Here is a 19,560-nt window from a genome sequence, read left to right on the forward strand (position 1 = left end):
AAAGCCCCTTCTGACTCTATTTATTTATTTATTTAATTTTAATTCCATTTATATCCCGCCCTTCTCCGAAGACTCAGGGCGACTTACAAGCTTAGCAGTAGCCTTCATTCGATGTATATGCCTGCTTATTAGGGCTTTCATACACCCCCTAGACCAGGGGTAGGCAACCTTGGCTCTTCTATGACTCATGGACTTCAAGTCCCAGAATTCCTGAGCCAGCATGGGGGAACTATGGCCCCCTCATGACTTGCGGACTTCAACTCCCAGAATTCCTGAGCCAGCATGGCTCAGCTTGGAAACTCCCTTTCCCCTCAGCATGGCTGGCTCAGGAATTCTGGGAGTTGAAGTCCACAAGTCATAAAAGAGCCAAGGTTGCCTACCCCTGCCCTAGACGAAACAAACAAGCCCGGGCAAGAAGGCCCCGCCCACTCTCATTTATTCTTTCTCAATCAATTTATTCTGAAGGAAGCAACGCCAAACTACACGAGCTGGGTTCCAAAAGCCAGGGGACATCTCTCTCCAAATCAGGTTGCGAAAGGCTTTTATCGCGCCTTCAGCCTCGGCGGGAAACAGTCCCGCTAGCTAGCTAAAGGGAAATGAGATCAGCTCCCAAGTCATTGCAGAACTGGGCTTGGTCTCGGCTTTATAGACAGTCCGGTGCCGTAGCTCTTAACTTCCTCCTTCCACAGACGGCTATGGGGTGCCGGACCGCGCTGCTATATATCTGCCTGGCGTTGTACTCGGTGGGCGAACAGGCGCAGGCGAGTAAGGACCGCAGGGAAGAGGCTGGAAGCGCGGATCTCCTGAGCCCCCGGCAGTACGACCATTTGCAGAGGCAGCTCGGGGCCGTGCGGGACGTTTCCCGCCGGTACTGGCACTTGCTGGCCTGCCAGTTGTGGCAGGAAGGCTGCGAGGAAGAGGAGGAAGGGAGGACGCAGCGCGAGGAAGAAGAGGAAGGCAGCAGAGGCATCCTGGAACAGCACGGTAGGGTCCCCGGGATATTTTTTTTCCCCTCCCTGGCGCTTCCTTTATTTCTCACTCGCGAATGGCTGCCGATTTCACACTTGCAGCCTTTAAGCTCCCAGAATTCTTCCAGTGGTCTCTATGGAAGAGAGGACGCGGAAGGAAGTGTGCTGCTCTTTAATGCTGACTTCAACCCCATTTCTGAGTATATTCGGAACGTGGTGTTACAGCTCAAGAGGGCGTAGAATTAATTCCGTTTTGCACCGTTATTTTAAAGCTTGGGGATTCGGTCGGATACATCTTCCTTCCTACAAGAAATGCCCAAATAAATTGATTAAAGGATAAAGTAAAAATGCTCCGTGAAAGCCCACGAGGTTTTACTAACATCGTATAATTTATAGGTTTAATAAATGATTTTATTCTGATTTATCTAGGTATTTTGGAATACCTTTCATATTGCTCTGAGACAATTGTAGAAGTAAAATGTCAAACTTCACAATCAAGTAGCAAGTCCATTGCCCCTTTACAGTGTGGGAAGTCAGCTCCCCAGAGAAGGAAATATTAAGAAGGGCAGAAAAATATATTTCCTCAAAGGATCTTGAAGAGGCAGGAAAGCATGCCCAGTTTTTCTTGATAGCTCCAGGTCTCCCTCCCCCAAGCAGTTCTGTAGAAATGCAGATGTAAATCCTGGAAGGTTGAGGTCCCCAGCTTGGAGATTAAGAAGACAAAGACACCTAAAATCTACATACCCCAGCCCCAGGGAAGCAGGACATAACCTTTGGACATAATAGGATTAACCCATCACCATCAGAATAACAGAAAGGGCAAACCCAGACTCAGCTTAGAATACATGACACAGGAAATAGCCTCAAACGGGAACAGGAAGCAGCTCCAAACAAAAGGCCCCAGGGCATATAAAAACCCACTCCCTTTTTTTCTGCCAGACCATCTTCCTGTCTGGTTCTCCTCTTCAATAAACTACAACCTCCTTCCCAAAGCAGTTGCCATGTTTATTCCCAGCTTGGATGAACCATGATGAAGACTTGACTTTCAATAATAGTATTGCTCTCTGTAAAGCAAAACCAACTTTATATGTGCAGCAGAATGACAAAAGTAAAATCCTATGATGACCAGGTAGAACAGACACCATGGGCCATGAAAAAAATCCTAAAAAGCCTACTGAAAAATGGATTGGATTCTTTAGTCTCCTAATAGTGAGCTAACCCTATAGAAAACAGCTCTCAAACAAAGACATGACAATGAATAGGACACCAGGGGAGAAACACTAATCCAATTCCAATTTCATCTGAATTACAGTAGTGGAAACTTTCCATGTGTGGCCTCTTATTTTTAGCAAAATTTATCCATCCAAGACTTAACCGCTTCCTTCCTTCTCTAGAACAGTGTTGTTCAGCTTGGCAACTTTAACAGGCCTGGACTTCTAGATGCCGGCCTTGCTGGGAATTCTGGGAGTTGAAACTGTCTCAAAAAGGTGCCAAGGTTGAGAAATACTTTTCTAGAACACAGAGATGTTCTCTGCCCGTGTGTGGTCTACTTCTACAATTTCTTCATTGTGGGTGAAAGAGCAGAAAAGGATCATAGGGAACAAACAGGCTTGGTTTTCTTGTTGGGTTTCTTATATCTTTGTATCTGTGTGCTGAAATCCCTGTGTCCTTTCAATTGGCTATCCCAGACTGGCTGGTTTAGTTCAGTGTTAAAAATAATAGTAACCCCTCAAAAGTGGAATTACACTTGTTGGAGAAGTATAGTAGACAAAGCTGCTATTGCACTTGCAGCAGAAATGAAAAGAGAGAGGAGTTGCCATGCAGTGTTGGTTACTTTGGGCAAGTGAATAGTTGTTCATCAGATGCAGTGAAAATATAATAGCTAATAGCAAGATTTGGAAAACAGACTGAGGATAGGGAACAAGTAGAAGATTTTCCAAGCGAATTGCCTAGGAGCAATTCAAATTTTTCTTTTCCTGATCTGGTTTTCTTACATTTTAGATTGGAAGTTACCCATGGTAACTGAATTAGTCTCTACCTGGTACTGTGGCTTTGGCAGGTGCTGCCCAACAGGAGACTGCAGAGTGGTCAACAATATCACAGGTAAAGACTTGGTTTTCTTCTTATTTTAATTCCTCCCCTCCTCCATATTAAAAATACTGCATTACTGAAGATCAGCATTTATGCTCCTGATATTTAGGAGGGTGATCAGCTTTATTTGGCTCAAAGGCCGATCAGCTCTGCCTTAGGCACTGTGGATTTTGTTTGATTAAAAAATAAGTTGTAGCACTCAATACTCTTTTCCCAACTGCATCTCTCTAGTATAATACTATATCTTTCTGGAGGATGACAAGGCTATAAAACAAATTCTTTCCCTTGTAGTTCCAACAAACTAAAGTTGCAGTTCCTTTTTGATTTGACATACGTAGAGACCAATTCTTTCAGTTATAAATTAATGATTAAAACACTGAGATTGAATACATATTTGATCAAATTAATTGGGAAGAAATGGTGAACTGAAGATGACTCCACTAAAAGCAAGTAGATTGGCTCTTCATAATTCCTCTCCAGACAAGGAGAGGAGAGGAGATCACCCACAAGTGCTCCATACAGTTGCTTCTCCAGTCTTTGGTGGGTTTTGTGCTCTGGGAGATGAGGAAATAGCCATTTTGCTCAAACCACAATTGTCACCTTTAATAGAAACTGGGTTTGCATATTCTGATCACTTTCAAAAAAAATTTATTGATTGTTTTCTGTCTGGATTAATTCTGCAGGTTGTGTTATGTTTTCCAAGTTACTTGCTGAAGCAAAGGATCAGAGATAAGAGAAGAATTTACATAGAGAATACTTACTATCAGAAATCTTTATTTTCTGAAGGATCATTAGAGATTCCTCTCCCACATTAAGCGTATGTTCTTGCACAGCCACAAGAACTACTAATTTCCATAAAGAAAGAACAGTCAAGTGTTTTGACAAGTGGATTTTGGAGTCAATGCTACAACTTGTGGTTTTGCTGTGCTTTTATACAATCCTTATGCTTGATAATTCTACAGTTTCCAAGTGATATGCAAGAGATTCATCCTCTTTTTCTTTCCCACAGGCTTGGAACTGGTTCTGAGCCAACGGCTCCATGGCCAACATTTGGCAAAAGAAATTGTCCTGAAAGCTGTTCGGGGTTTCCTGGAAACACCACAGCCAGAGAAAGCGTTAACTCTTTCTTTTCATGGCTGGTCTGGAACTGGCAAGAACTTTGTAGCTCGTTTAATAGCAGAACATCTTTATCGAGATGGCCTAAAAAGTGATTGTGTTAAAATTTTCATCGCAGTACTTCATTTCCCTCATCTCAATTACCTGGACCTTTACAAGGTGAGAGGATATTTGTATATGGGGGGGAGAGGAAGGTGTTAAGTATAGTGCAGTTTTAGGAAGGGGCTGTTACTTAGGAGTCAAGTATGCAGAAGGTCTGTGAATCAATTCTTTTATTTAATTTAATTTAATTTTATTAGATTTATATACCGCCCTTTCCCGAAGGACTCAGGGCGGTTTACAGGGCGTGTAAAATCAAACCAATACAAAATACAAAAGTTAAAAAAACAATTAAAAAGATTAAATTATCCCTGAAAATAAAAAACCCAGTTAAAAATTCTCAGCCTGGGCCGGAGAGCTCAAAGAGCCAAGTCTTCAGGTCCCGGCGGAATGAACGAAGGTCAGGGGCAGTCCTGAGCTCCACGGGCAGCTGGTTCCAGAGGGCAGGCGCACCCACAGAGAAGGCCCTCCCCCTGGGTGTTATCCGCCGGCAATCTTTTACCGGCAGCACCCTGAGAAGACCCTCCCTGTGTGAGCGCACTGGACGAAGGGAACTTGATGCTGGCAGCAGGTGTTCCCTCAAATATCCCGGACCCAAGCCATTCAGGGCTTTATAGGTCATCACCAGCACCTTGAATCTCACCCGGAGGGCAACCGGAAGCCAATGCAGCTCTCGGAGTAGAGGTGTTACATGGGAGTATCGGGAAACCCCCATCACAACTCGCGCGGCCGCATTCTGCACCAGTTGAAGCCTCCGAGTGGTCCTCAAGGGCAGCCCCATGTAGAGAGCGTTGCAGTAGTCTAAACGGGAGGTCACGAGCGCATGAGTGACTGTGCGTAGGGCATCTCGGTCCAAGTAGAAATGTACAAAATAAGGAACTTCCGAATTCCTTGATGTTTAGGGAACACAACATCAGTGAAATTTGAACATGTTACACCACATATCTGTACAAGTTGCCTTGATTGTCATTCCCATTGGTTTTAAAAAGCCCAGGATTGGCTAATTAACTTGAAAGTTGGCTATGTTCATACGAATCTTCCTATGTCGAAAGATCTGCTTGAGTTAATCCTGCTGAGTTCTCCCTCTCTAGGAAAGGGCATATTGGCAGTGGCTTGTCCTTAGTGATCCAAACAAAATAGTGTAGCTTGACAAGACTAGATCAAAGCACATGAGATATTTACTTTGGCCCAGAATACAAAATAGTAGGACAATGTCATTGATCTAAAGGATGGTCAAAGAAGAGGTCAAAGTTTAAAAGTTTGGTAGAGCAATATGAATCATTGGCCCCTATTAATAGAACAACCAGAGTTAGGTGGCATAAAAATTTAATATTTCATGATTGGCAGTCAGCAGTCGGCCAGATCTTTAGATTGGAGTTGGCATTTTTGTCTACTTCTCAACTTCTGACCAAGGATCTGGGATAGACAGATGGTGATTAATAATATTAATAATATTCCTGCCAAGTCTTGCTGTTATCTGCTTAGCCTGCTAGTTTTTTATTGATTTTGTAATCCTTTGCCTTGCCATGTTTCTTTTCTGTCCAGTTGTCTTTCTTGAGGGCCAGTTTAATTTCTCCAATATTTCATATGCCTTTATGGCATACCATGAATGATTGTGAATGATTATGACTTTATGGTAGGGGTCCCCAACCCTCGGCCGTGACTCACCTCTAGGCCTTGAGCTGTTTGGAACCTTGGGCTGCGGAGGTGATCGGTGAGCGCATGTGCGTGTGCACGTGTGCTCCATTTGTGCAAGTGGTGGGCGCAAATTTGCTGATAATACCCAGCTTTTCATCTCCACCCCGAACCAACCCAGTGATGCCCTCGATGTGATGTCCCGTTGCCTGAAAGCGGTACAGATTTGGATGGGAAAGAACAGGCTCCGGCTCAACCCGGCCAAGACTGAGTGGCTTTACGTACCGGTATCTCGTTTAGTCCAAGAGGTTCCATCCTTGGCTATAGGAGGAGAGATATTACCTCCCGTTGATAGAGCACGCAATCTGGGCGTCCTCCTGGATTCACGACTCAGTTTTGAAGATCATATTGGAGTCGTGGCTAGAGGGGCATTTGCCCAGATTTGCCTGCTACGCCAGTTACGCCCCTTTCTGGACTGAGATGCCCTACGCACAGTCACCCACGCACTCGTTACCTCCCATATAGATTACTGCAATGCTCTCTACATGGGGCTGCCCTTAAAGACCACCTGGAGGCTTCAGCTGGTGCAGAATGCGGCTGCACGGGTAGTGATGGGAGCACCCCGATACTCCCTTATTACACCCCTCCTGCGTGAGCTGCATTGGTTACCGGTTGCCCTCCGGGTGAGATTTAACATGCTGGTACTTACCTTTAAAGCCCTACATGGCTTAGGACCGGGATACTTGCAGGACCATCTGCTGCCAGGAACGAATTCCCATCACCCAGTACGCTCACACAGAGAAGGCCTCCTCAGGGTACCGTCGGCTAGACAATGTCGGCTGGCGACCCCCAGGGGGAGGGCCTTCTCTGTGGGAGCGCCAGCCCTGTGGAACCAGCTCCCCCATGAGCTTCGGATGGCCCAAGATCTCCAGTCCTTTCGCCGTGGCCTCAAAACACTCCTTTTCCACCTGGCTGACTTTGACTGACAGGGATTTTAATTATGTTTTTAATTTTTAACTCTAATTTTTAATTTATTTTAATTTTAATTTATTGTACAGAGGCCTTTAATTTTAATTTTATCTTAACTTCTGTATTTATTATATGTTATTGTTGTTAGCCGCCCTGAGTCCTTCGGGAGATAGGGCGGCATATAAGTCCCAATAATAAATAAATAAATGGAACTATGCATGTGCCTACTGCTTGTTTGGAACCATCCCCTCTCCTACCCACCCCTCGCCAGTCCATAAAGCTGAAAATGTTGGGAACTCTGCTTGGCATCTTCTTCACTCTCCTCAAATATTCTTCCAATGCTTATCTAAGTAGCTAAGTATTTCAAACTAAAAAAAAAAGTCCAGTTGCCATGACTCAGCTTCCCAACAACTATACCTAAATGACTGAAAATCTTGAATGACAATTTGAAAGTTGTTAGTAAGCTGGTAACTTGCTTGTGGTTGCCAGGTGTTGCCCCTTTTGTTGGATCTTTCATTATCAGGTAGATTTTGCCAGAAGTTAGCCAATCTTCAATTTCACCTGCTGGTAGTATATTGTTAAACTGCTTGGGAATGATTAAGTACAGACCAATCATGTCTCAACCAAAAGCTATGCAGTTACCCTTTTCTCTATTTCTGCTCTTATTACAGAATAGAATGGAATAGGAATAGAATAGAATAGAATAGAATAGAATAGAATAGAATAGAATAGAATAGAATAGAATAGAATAGAATAGAATAGAATAGAATAGAATAGAATAGAATCTTGGAGAACTTTTAGTCCAGCCCCCTGCTCAAGCAGGAGAACCTGTACCATCTCAGACAAGTGACTAGCCTTTTTAAAAAAATCTCCAGTGATGGAGCACCCACAATTTCTGAAAGCAAACTGTTCCACTGGTTAATTGTCCTCACTGTCAGGAAGTTTCTCCTTAATTCCAGATTGCTTCTCTTTTTGATCAGTTTCCAACCATTGTTTCTTGTCCTGCCCTCTGGTGCTTTGGTGAATAACGTGACCCCCTCTTCTTTGTGGCAGCCCCTCAAATTCATTTTAATCTCTTTTTTTTAAAAAAAAATTACCCACCTCCTTTAGCCAAGGCTGCATTTTTATTTAATTTCATCGTTATTCATGTCTGTTTACTCAGGTCCAGCTAACAAAACAAATCACTGAGACAGCCCAACTCTGTGAACAATCCTTGTTCATCTTTGATGAAGCAGAGAAGCTTCACCCTGATCTCCTCAAGGCCCTGAAACCATATGTGGGTCACAGTGGAAACACTGACAAGGTTCATTACCGGCGGTCCATCTTCTTTTTCCTAAGGTAAATTTTGTTTTGAGTGTAAGAAACAAATCCTAAGTCATATATTCTGGGGACTTTTCAGAGTATTAAAAGACCTTTGCTTTTAATACTGACAGTCGTCCAGGGTAAAAAAAAAATGAGGTAGAAAAATCTAGAAACATATGAAGACTTCCACAAGTTTATTCAAAAGGTCTTCCTAAAAAAACTTTCTTGCCACTTCCATCAACAGATCCTGAGCTGTACTTTCATTTGGTCTAGCTCGGACATATCAAACACAAGGCCCGCAGGGCAGATCCGACCCAAGTGGCTTCATGTTGCCCACAAAGCCATCCTGGAAACAGTGAGGGAACAGCCCCAATTTTGTGGTGGCCATCTATGCTGAAACGCATTCAGTCTTAGCTCCACAAGGCTGTCTGGAAACAGTGAGGGACTGCTCCCTGCCATGTTGGCCCCGCTTCCTAGACGTGCACTGGGGAGGTGTCGCCCTTTGTGAGGAATGAAGAAATGCACCATTGCTGGAAATGGCCAACAAATGTCCCTCACCTATTTCACATATTCGGCTTGGTGGGCTCTGGGGGAGGGGATGCAAGTGAGCAGCATGAGAGTTGATGTTACCTGTGCAATGCTGCCCAGCCCCCAGCCTATCCAGTTTCAGCAGGCAGTGGGGTGTTCTCCTCACAGCATGAAGAGCTGAGCCAGGTGGTGCGAATCTGACAAGAAGCACAACACCGCTGTGAGGAGTGTGTGGTGCTGCCTGCCGAAATTGGGCAGGCTGGGAGACGTTGCGCTTCTCTTCAAATTCGCACCGCCCAGGTCAACCTCTTGGTGCTGTGAGAACACCCTGCTGCCTGCTGAAACCAGGCAGGTGGGGGCTGGGTGGCTTTACACAGGTAACGTTGACTCTCATGCTCCTCGTGACATCCCCTCTTCCACCAAGCCGGATATGTGAAGTAGGCGAGGGCCATTTTCTGGCCACTTCCAGGCGATGGTGCATTTCTTCATTCCTCACAAAGGGTGACACCTCCCCAGCTGCGTTTCTTGCCTGTTTTTCTCCCTCCCTCATCTCAATTATTTTCCCACCACTCTGTTCTTAGGAAGGGAGGGAGGGTCTGAGGGAAGTCCTGCCCATCTGCCATTTCACCATCCCCTTGCCCCCTCTTCCTGGCCTATCCTAGGGGGTCTCCCATCCTATTGGTAAGGATGCTTTGGATACAAAACCGGGTCTCCTCACATGGAGAGGGAGTGGGCCTCCCTCTGACTTTGCCCTCGTACCCATCATGAGCATCCTGGCTAAGGAGAGCAAGCACAGCAGCAGCAGCCTTGAGGTAAGTGCAGCTGGGTGCCCCCTTGAAGTGGGGCTGGGCTTGGTGCCGCAGGAACTTGAGGGCCAGGCTGGGTGTTTGACCTCTGCTGCCCAGAGCTCCGGGCAGCCCGTGCCACTGTCCAATCCTCCCGCATGGCCTGAGAGGGACAATGAGGCTCCTCCAGTGGACCATGCCTTGGCACTTGCCCTGGTCCCACCCCTCTGTTCCAGAGACCCTTGGATCTGCCCTACTTCTGCCCAGGCCCACACAGGCACCCTTGATGCGAGCGATGTAAAGCTGGCCATGCCCACCCAGTAGGTCACACCCACCAGAGCTATGCCCGCCCAGTAGGCCACATCCACCCTAGCCACACACACACACACACACACACACCACAGGGCAACCACAATGCTGATGCGGCCCTTAGTGAAATTGAGTTTGACACCCCTGCTCTAGCTTAAAAGCTGAACTTTGCAAAAGCAGTAAGATTTGCTTCTGTCCTTTTACAAATTCTGTATAGTGCTAGTACAGAAACATACAGGAGAGGTTCATTTTGTTCTCTGACTCTACTGTCTATAATGTTGCTGATATTTAAGGATTCCCTTTAGAGAGGGAAGACTCGTGTTCTTAAGAATACCACTGTCTCTAATCAACTTCCCCTGATACAATAAATAACATTTAGTATAAAATATTCATGCGGTCCGGGCACTAAGAATGAAATTCAGGAAAAAAGTTGTACTATGCTTAAAATTGCTCCTTTCCAATTAGATTTGAATATATTGATTTAAAAAGGGACGCGGTGGCTCAGTGGGTTAGGACGCTGAGCTTGTCGATCAGAAGGTCGGCAGTCTGGCGGGTCAAATCCCGAGTGCCGCGTAACAGAGTGAGCGCCTGTTACTCGTCCCAGCTTCTGCCAACCTAGCAGTTCAAAAGCATGTAAAAATGCAAGTAGAAAAATAGGGACCGCTACGGTGGGAAGGTAACAGCGTTCCGTGCGCCTTTGGCGTCTAGTCATGCCGGCCACATGACCATGGAGATGTCCTCGGACAAGCGCTGGCTCTTCGGCTTTGAAACGGAGATGAGCACCGGCCCCTAGAGTTGGAAACGACTAGCACGCATGTGCGGGGGAACCTTTACCTTTACCTTATATTGATTTAAATCTAATTTGTAGGTGGCTGAATTTATTGGGGCTAAGCAGGGTCAGCCATGGTTAAGAACATGCTTTGGAAACTATCAGGACTTTAGGTCAGATTGAGAAATCAAAAAACCGCCCAGGAGAAAGCACTATCAAACCGTTTCCATACTACAGCGAAAAAAACTGCATGATTGTGATCAGGTAGTCAACAGTAGTTTTATTAAGCAAAAGGATATAGTTACCTTTGCCTCACATCCAAAAAGAAGCTTTGACCATTAATTAAAAAATCTCACCTACCTTTATTAAAAGCTGGCTTGCTGATAACAATAATTGAGTTCGAAAAGCAAATAACAGTGGTACCTGGGTCCTCATGCTCCACGTCTTTATCTCACTCCAGAAAACAGGAGGTTAAAATGTACGTAGGATTGCAGAAAGATTGCTTATCCTTAACATTCCGCCACAAGCCCTTCTGGGAAATACAAGTGAATTCAAGCTGATTTTAGTTTATCAGTAGAAATGAGAAACTTTCACCCTTGGGACTTTCTTGTACAATGACTAACAATGTTGCCCTGTGATACTATTGTGAATACTGGACAAGACAGCTTATGTATTAAGGTTATATTTTGCTGCAACTGCTAAATTCCGTTGATCAGTGAGATACAGATAGCCCTTGGCTTATGACCACAATTGAGCCAAATATTTTCATTGCTAAACAAGACAGTTAAGTGAATATTGCTCCATTTTACAACCTTTCTTGCCTCAATTAAGTGAATCACTGCATTTTTCAGTGTTCTAACTTTGAATGATCACTAAACAAATGGTTGTAAGTTGAGGACTACCTGTAATTTTTTTTTTGTATTCAGCAACACTGGTGGCAACATCATCAATAAGGTGGCCCTGGATTCCTGGCAAGCTGGTCAAGCTAGAGAGGAGATCACCATGGAACATTTAGAACAATTCCTGCGGAGAGACCTGCTGGATGGCCCAGGTGAGTTGCTGCTTGTCCCTAAGGCTTTACCACCACCGCAGTTCTAACTTCGGTAGTAATGCACTTTTTGTCTTTTGCAAGATATTAATTGAAGGCAAATGTGAAGTTACATTCACAAATAATATCAGTGCTTTAAAAAAATGTTAATTTTCACCATTCTAATTGGAGGGTTCTGTTAAACTTACTGTGGCAAGCCAATAGGTTTTATTTTTCCTCAGATGTAGGAAATTTCCCTTCTCACCTGCAGATTAATAGGCACTCACAAAAGATACGAAGGCATGTTAGTCTAAAAGAAGATATTACAGCATCTTAATATGTTTTGTGACTTAAGCTGTTTTTGAACTAGGTATCTTATTCATCTACTCTGGCAAATGTAAACAGAGATATTAGTGGGAAAGAGACCTAAATCTTGAGTTTAGAGGGAAATGAAATGCAGTAACATTAAAACTAACCATCTACAAACACGTGTCTGTTGAATCTGGTGATACCTTCCTTGTAGCTTGGTAAATGAACAGGCCCCTTTTTCATGCCTTAGCTTAGCTGACTCAAAGAAGGAGAAAGTGGGTTTTTATCAACAGGTACAGATGACCAGTGGAACAGTTTTTAGTCTCTAGCTAGCCAGGTCTTCCAAACTGAGATGAGAGAAGAAGATTAACACACTCAACTAGCTATAGGAATGGGATGAAGTCCCAAAATATCCCAGGAAACAGGACTTTCCTAGATATTCCATTTCCATTTCTTTGTGTGTTTTGCTCTACAACAGGGGTCTTCAAACTTGGTCCTTTTATGACTTGTGGACTTCAACTCCCAGAATTCCTCAGCCAGGCATGTTGGCTGAGGAATTCTGGGAGTTGAAGTCCACAAGTCATAAAAGGGCCAAGTTTGAAGACCCCTGCTCTACAAGATAAGAGGCGTTAAATAGAAAGAGGCGGAGTAAGACTTATCCCTAAATTCTGCTGCAATGGCTCCATTGGTAAAGCTGCTAGAAAGTTTTCAGTTTGCTTTTGTCCAGTTGACAAAAGGGGGTAGGAGGAGGGACAGGAACAATAACTTTTCAGAGAGTTGGGAGGATTCTCAAAATTTCTCTTTTTAAAAGGATGGCTATATTGCTCAGCTGTGTCATATGAACACAGCCATTTAGTTCTAAAATCTTATAACTACTGCTAATTTCATTTTCATCTATCCTCCCTTTATTCTTTATACAGTTATTGCTGTTCAAAATAACATTTATTTCCATTGGATGAATTGGACAAATTCACAACTGTATTGTCATAATTTTGTTTGGTTTAACATGAGTGAAAATATAAATATACAAATATGATAAAATTGCATAAAAATGAAATTAATAAAATTGTCATTTTTATCATCTTTGGTTTCTATGATATTTATTCATGTGGATTTTCACGTTTTATATCTGATTTTTTACATTGCTGTTTTATCTTGTTTGGTAATGCCCAAAGTTGCTTTTGGTGAGATGAACGGCTATATAAATTTGATGAATAGTGTTCTTTGTTGTATTATTATATAAAGCTGCTCTAAATCTACAGCAAAATCAACTGCATTTGCCAACATAATCCTTTTTGGCCACTACTTTGCTTCCTCTTCCTCTTCATAACATTGTCTTTTCCTGCCACATTTCAATTGCAAATGTATGGGAACAAAGATAGCCAGGAAAATGGTTGAAGCCTGGGAAATGGGCCCCTTGTCAGTCAAGAGGAGTGGTGTCAGCTTATCAGGTACTTAGGACCAGAGGACTTGGTAGCACAAGGAAAAAACAGCCAGTCGCCAGCCATCAACACACCAATCAACCAGTAGAAAGGTGCCACATAAATACGATGCATAGAAGGAATCCAAAACACACCTTCCAGTAGAGAAAAGTTCCCTGAGGATGTGCTCCAGCATTGTCTGAAAGTTCAAAAGACTAAACCTATGGTCCTGGTGACTGATCCAGATTGGATCTTGCAACGTTATCCTGGGACATGTATATTTGCCTTCATTCGTGAGAAATATGGGCAGCTGGTGCTTCAACAGTTTGGCTTTGGGAATCTTTCGCAGCACGCAAGGCTTCCCCTTATGAACTATGTTTCCTAAACTCATGCTGTCCGGAAGGGGTCGTTCCACACAGCCTACAACACCGACCACCAGTCAACTCCCAAGATGAGCAGACCTATGGCAAAAGCGTTCAGCAAATGTACTGTATGTTAGAGGTGACTGCCATCTAAGCATCTGTCAATATACCTAAGGGGCATTGTCTATCACAACCTGAAGAAGAATTAGTCATCAACCTAGGAAATGTTATTAGGGCCCTTGTAAAAGAAAAACAGGCGAGAAAAAGGAAACAATTGGAAGATAAAATTCAAAAGTTAATTGAACATGATGAGAGGCTTAACACACGAGAGGCCTCATCAACAGAATTTATAGCAGCATGTTCAACAGAGTAGAGATAGAACAGCCAGAAAAAACATGCCATATATTGTCAGTGCTGGTTGCACACAAACCAAACAATATACTCAACCCAACAGAGCAACACATCTTGAAAGACCTGAAACAAGATCAGGACATTATTTTATCAGCAGATAAGGGCCGGTCAACAGTGGTGATGAACCGCACAGATTATGGAATGAAGGCCTTCACTCTGCTCAATAATTTCTCACCTTTTAGGACAGCAAAGACATTAGAGATGAGAACAAAGGCCTCCCAACTGAATGCTCATCTCAGCCAACTCAAACAAAACAATTGCATAACAGAAAAGGAATGGTAGAAAATGAGAGGAACAGATGCTGCTCCAGCAAGATTCTACGGACTCCCCAAGATACACAAAATAGGGGTCCCCCTCAGATCTATTGTAGCACTACAAGGTACCCCTACCTACAACCCTGGCTAACAGCTGTCACAATATTTTAGGCTTCCTGACTCCATCCTCGGAGTGCACAGTCATATCATCCACACAATTTTTGACAAAAGTACAAGGCTTAAATGTGGCTCCTGATGAGATCATGGTCTCCTTTGACGTAGTGTCCTTATTTACATCCATTCCTCTTCACTTAGCACACAAAGTAATAGATAAAAAACTAGACAAAGAGTACAAGTGAGATCAGAATAACCTAATCAAGACACAAATTATGAAGCTATTCCAGTACTGCCAACATCCTATTCACATTCAAAAGGGAAATGTATGAGCAAATAAAAGGATCCCCAATATCAGAAGCCATTGCAGAAACTGTCCTGCATGAACTAGAACACTCTGGATTTGAAAACTACACACCTAAATTAGATCAGGGGTGTCAAACTGCCGGCCCATGGGCTGGTTGCATCATATGGAGGCCACGCCCACCTCAGCTCTGATAATGCAAAAAAGTGTGACATTGTGACACGTCACGTGACATGGCGAGTTTGACACCTGTGCTGATCAGGGCTTTTCAACTTTTTCACCCATTGTACCACTTTTAGGATATGGCAACATCCGAGTACCACTAGTCGCCTAGCAAGGTATCAAAAAGTTGATGACCAAAACAAAAAAAAAGGAAAAAAAGTGATGAAGTACAGGTAGTCCTCGACTTACAACAGTTTGCTTAGTGACTGTTCAAAGTTACAATGGCACTGAAAAAAGTGTCCCCCAAGCCACAGCCGAACAAGACACCTGCCTGCCTGCCCGGCAGCGCTCTTCCTCCTGTCCGAGGTTTTCATTGTTATGAGCATTTATTTCTGTTGAGGATTGGCAGTGGGGGTGGGGTGGGGGGGGTGTTTGGTTTTTATTCCCCCCCCCCTCTGCTGGGTGGTTGCAGCAGGTTTTGGTCACTTCACATGACCCTGGGACACTGTGACCATCATAAATATGAATCAGTTGCCAAGCATCTGAATATAAATCACAAGACCCTGGAGATGCTGCAACATTCCAGCTGATCGGTGCTTCTTCTGTTGATCCGGAATTAGGGGACAGTATAGGAAATATCAATTGTGGATGTGCAGATGGCCGTACTGTTTTTGGGCTCTTGCAAAGTCCTGGATGCAAAGTCATGAAAGGCCAGCAAGGAAAATACCCAATGTCCTAACCCACCCAAGAACATACGATATCTTTAGGGAAACACCCCAAAGGGAACATGTTTGTTACTTCTGCTCTCTCATCTACAGTATGCCAGACTTACAGGGTGAAATCTTTATTGTATGCGTGTCAGCTTTGCTGGGTGGCTGTATATCACTTCTGGGCTGAGCAGAAGCGCCAGGATCAGCACCGAGCTCCAGCTGGAGCCTGGCGCTGAGCCTGACGCTTCCACTGAGCCCTGACAGCCCCGAAGAAGCGCTGATCCTGGTGCTTCTGCTGAGCCCTGACAGCCCTGCAGCTCCAGACATCTCTCGCTCAGGCTTGTGCGGTGCTGCCACCAGTTCAGCTCATTCCCCTCCCCTGCTACCACTTTTTTAGGATGGTCGTGTACTACCTGCCAGGTGCCAATGTACCACAGGTGGTACCCGTACCACTGGTTGAAAAGCCCTGCAGTAGATGAATGACATGTTTGTCATCATCAAAAGAAATGCACTGAAAGAGTTTCATACCTTACTGAACTCCATCTTCCCAGACATACAATTCATAATGGAGGAAGACACGGCTAAACAATTACCATTTTTAAATGTGCTTGTCAACAGACAGGAAGATGGAAACCTAGAAACCATGGTTTATTGCAAGGCCACCATCAATCCACTCATTCTTAGTTTCAACAGTAACCATCCAGTGTCACACAAAAAGAGTTGAGACAAACCCACTGTAATACCCAGCAAGCTAAAGAACTGAAGAGAAGGTACCTATGTGAAAAATTCAGGCAGAAAGGGTACCTCCTCATAAGCTTTATTACAGGAGGCCTGTGCAACATGTAAGAAAGAGAAATGAAGAAAGAAGGTATAAGATCAACCACATGGCACACCCTGCCATGCATCAAAAGCATTTCAGAAGCAGTAGAACTCAGCTTCTGAGATCTCCAAGTGGGCATCACACACTGCCTAGAGAGTACCATATGAGGACCAATCATGCATTGCAAAGATTGCTTGGAGATGGAGATACTTCCAATATAATCTACAGATCCCCTGCATGAATTGCCCTAGGGACTATGTAGGACAGATGGGGAGGAAGCTAACGAGAAGATTGCAAGGACACAAGCAAGTGGTCAGACCAGGAGACCCAAACTCATTGGTAGCCTCACATGCAGTGAACAATGACATACATTGTTTTGGAGCTATTAATATTGTTGGCCATGTAAGTACAAAGATAGCCAGGGAAATGATTGAAACCTGGGAAACAAGCCCCCTGTCAGTCAAGAAGAGTGCTGATTTACCACTAGCTTATCAGGTACTTAGGAACCAAGGACTTGACAGCACAAGGAAAAAAACAGCCAGTCTCCTGCCATCAATACACCAATCAACTAATAGGAAGGCACCACATAAATATGATGTATAGAATAACCCAAAGCACATATTCTGGTAGAGAGGTTCTCTGAGGCTGGGCTCCAGCACAAGTCCAAAAGCTCAGAACACTAAACCTCTGGTCCCCAGTGACTGATCCAGATTAGATCTTGCAATATAGATTTTTCACGGTTGCTGATATTGTCTTAAAATAGGCCATGTGTGCCAAAGGTACTATAAAAATAAACTATTTTTTGCCTCCCCAGTAATGCCAAGTAACTAATTACTGTCTACCCTGGTCAATAAGTAAGAAGCAGGAGATACCAGATGACATATCTTTTTTTTCCCCAGATGCCGACAACTGCCTTCTTCAAGAGAACCTCATAGACTTTCTGGTACCTTTCCTACCTTTGGAATATCACCATGTGAAGCTCTGTGCTCGTGATGCTTTTCTTGCTCGAGATCTACAGTTCACTGAAGAGATGCTAGATGAGGTTGCAAGGACGTTATTCACTCCCAATAAATTATTTTCTGCTCAAGGTTGCAAATCAGTATCTCAGCGTATAAACTACTTTCTTCTTTGACAGGGGAAGGTAAAGAAGATTGCAGTTGAGTTTATTCTATCTTATACGAGGGACACATATTTTATTTATTACACTAACTAGTGTAATTTTACCTACATTCCTCATATTATTGGGGTTGCCCAGCTAAAAAGTTAAGAAAACTCCATTATGGATATGGAATCTACAGGAATGATAGTACTGAAAATAGTAATATATCCAGAATATTTTTTGAATACTGGTAAGAAATGATGCCTTTGGGTTACATATTGTTATCCATTATATTGAGTAGGTTTTTAGACAACCTGGGTAGAAGACCCCCATCTACAAGATGTGAGACGGACTTAATTTTATTTCCAGGTCTTAGTTGACAATGATTTGAATCAAGCAACTTCCTAGTCTGCATTCTTAGCGTATGGCTAGGTGAGGAGCTATCATATTCACTTGCAATGCAATCTACCTCTTCTTCCACAATCCTTGTGTCGAAATAAGGTATAAAGGAAAGATTTTGTCCTTTATTAGAGGCCTGGTGTCAATCTTTGTTTTATATATATTTAGTATCAATTTTTAAATATAATTACATGTGCTAAAAATTGCACTTTTCAGAATGTATATATCAAGACAAAATATGTGCCGTTCTTTGTATTATAACTTTTATAACAAGACAAACAATGTACTTCTAGCCCAGCACTGAAATTGAGCAATGAGGTTCCAGTTCTGTGTGATAAACACTCTTTGCATAAGCCACTATTTGCTGGTATTGCACTTCTGTTGTCTTTGTAGCTTAAAATGTTAGGTGGAGTGTTGCTTTGGCACTGGCATTCAGAGCAGGACACTTACTTTGTCAGAGTAAATATAACACAGATTTAGCTGGTCAGATATACTCGGTTTGTAAGAGCTATGTATGTACACAGACTGAACACAAATTTAAGTTTCGAAAAATACACAAACCTCGTGCAAAACTGAACCATATGTGGATGACCAAGTGACTTTGAGGCAACATAAGTGTCCCCAGAATCTGATCCTACTACAATCCCTATTTAGAGGAAGAAATGTTATAGATTTTAGGGCAAATGATAGAAATTGAGTCTCTAGGTTTCACATTTTAGGAATAATGTTTCACAATTGTAAAATATAGGAGCTCTCAGGCACATTTGCCATTATAGTAAGTACATGTCCTGTGCCTGACCTTTCCATTACAATTACCTCCACTTAAATAAGTGATCTCTTCCTGAATTTTTCTCTGTATCACTGTTTTCTTCCCAAAAATGCTACCAGCAAGTTAAGAAGCCGAGACCTGTGATTTTAATTAACCAATTTTCAGCTGCTGCCTGAAACTGACAAGTCTTTAGTCACTTTCACACATTTGGCTTTTGTTTATCTCCTATGCTGCTGGGAGCTCAAAGCTATGAGTAAGCTAGGGAAAAAACTGTTGCCAGTGTCCTTCTTTCAATGTGTATTTCTCATTGTGTACCTGCTTACTCTCTTGTAATCCCTTCCTCTCCAATAAATGTAAATACAAACATTAATTCCCTTCTTGCTTATTATCCCAGCCTCAGGGTGAGCATTCCGAAAGGGAAATTGAAGAACAATCATGAGCACAGTCAGAATCAGTGACTGAGATGACAATCCCAATTATGGTGTCTAAACAAAAGATTACCTATAGCCCAAGATAGGGAATAATTTAGGATCTGCAGATAGGCAAGCAGTTGTGCATATGTGGGCCAGGCAGTCATGCCCCATTTCTTCTCCTATACATCCTGTGAATGCAAGCATATAGACCTAAACCTTCTATTTAATTTTCAGAGTGGCTTGTTACAAAAGCTGTGCAGAGCATCGTGCCTAACCAAAAAGGTATTACACAAATTCTGTTGACATTTTGTTTGCTAGCCAAATGTCAGCAAGATTGTATTTACTGTTAGCTTGCTAAATGATATAACATTTGTAACCTGTGACCGGAGGTGAAGAAAGAGAGAAGAAATGCAGT

General features: G+C 43.2%; 1 protein-coding gene across 1 annotated transcript; it reads left to right on the forward strand.

The window, feature by feature from the left end:
- Positions 1-597: 597 nt before the first annotated feature.
- TOR3A (torsin family 3 member A) lies at positions 598-19,067 on the forward strand. Its single transcript, XM_083358710.1, has 6 exons — positions 598-984; positions 2,970-3,071; positions 4,069-4,334; positions 8,041-8,216; positions 11,498-11,622; positions 17,365-19,067. The coding sequence occupies exons 1-6, from the start codon at positions 696-698 to the stop codon at positions 17,595-17,597; spliced, it is 1,191 nt and encodes a 396-aa protein (XP_083214836.1). The 5' UTR covers positions 598-695; the 3' UTR covers positions 17,598-19,067.
- Positions 19,068-19,560: the final 493 nt, after the last annotated feature.

Source organism: Vipera ursinii, assembly GCF_947247035.1.
Source record: "Vipera ursinii genome assembly, chromosome: 3".
Lineage (NCBI taxonomy): Eukaryota > Metazoa > Chordata > Lepidosauria > Squamata > Viperidae > Vipera > Vipera ursinii.

Excerpts from the sequence above, each read along its gene's own strand:
- TOR3A (XM_083358710.1), top strand. The coding sequence starts at position 696 with ATGGGGTGCCGGACCGCGCTGCTATATATCTGCCTGGCGTTGTACTCG. Across the intron at positions 985-2,969 it reads AGGCATCCTGGAACAGCACG|ATTGGAAGTTACCCATGGTA; the intron begins GTAGGGTCCCCG and ends CTTACATTTTAG. Across the intron at positions 11,623-17,364 it reads AGACCTGCTGGATGGCCCAG|ATGCCGACAACTGCCTTCTT; the intron begins GTGAGTTGCTGC and ends TTTTTTCCCCAG.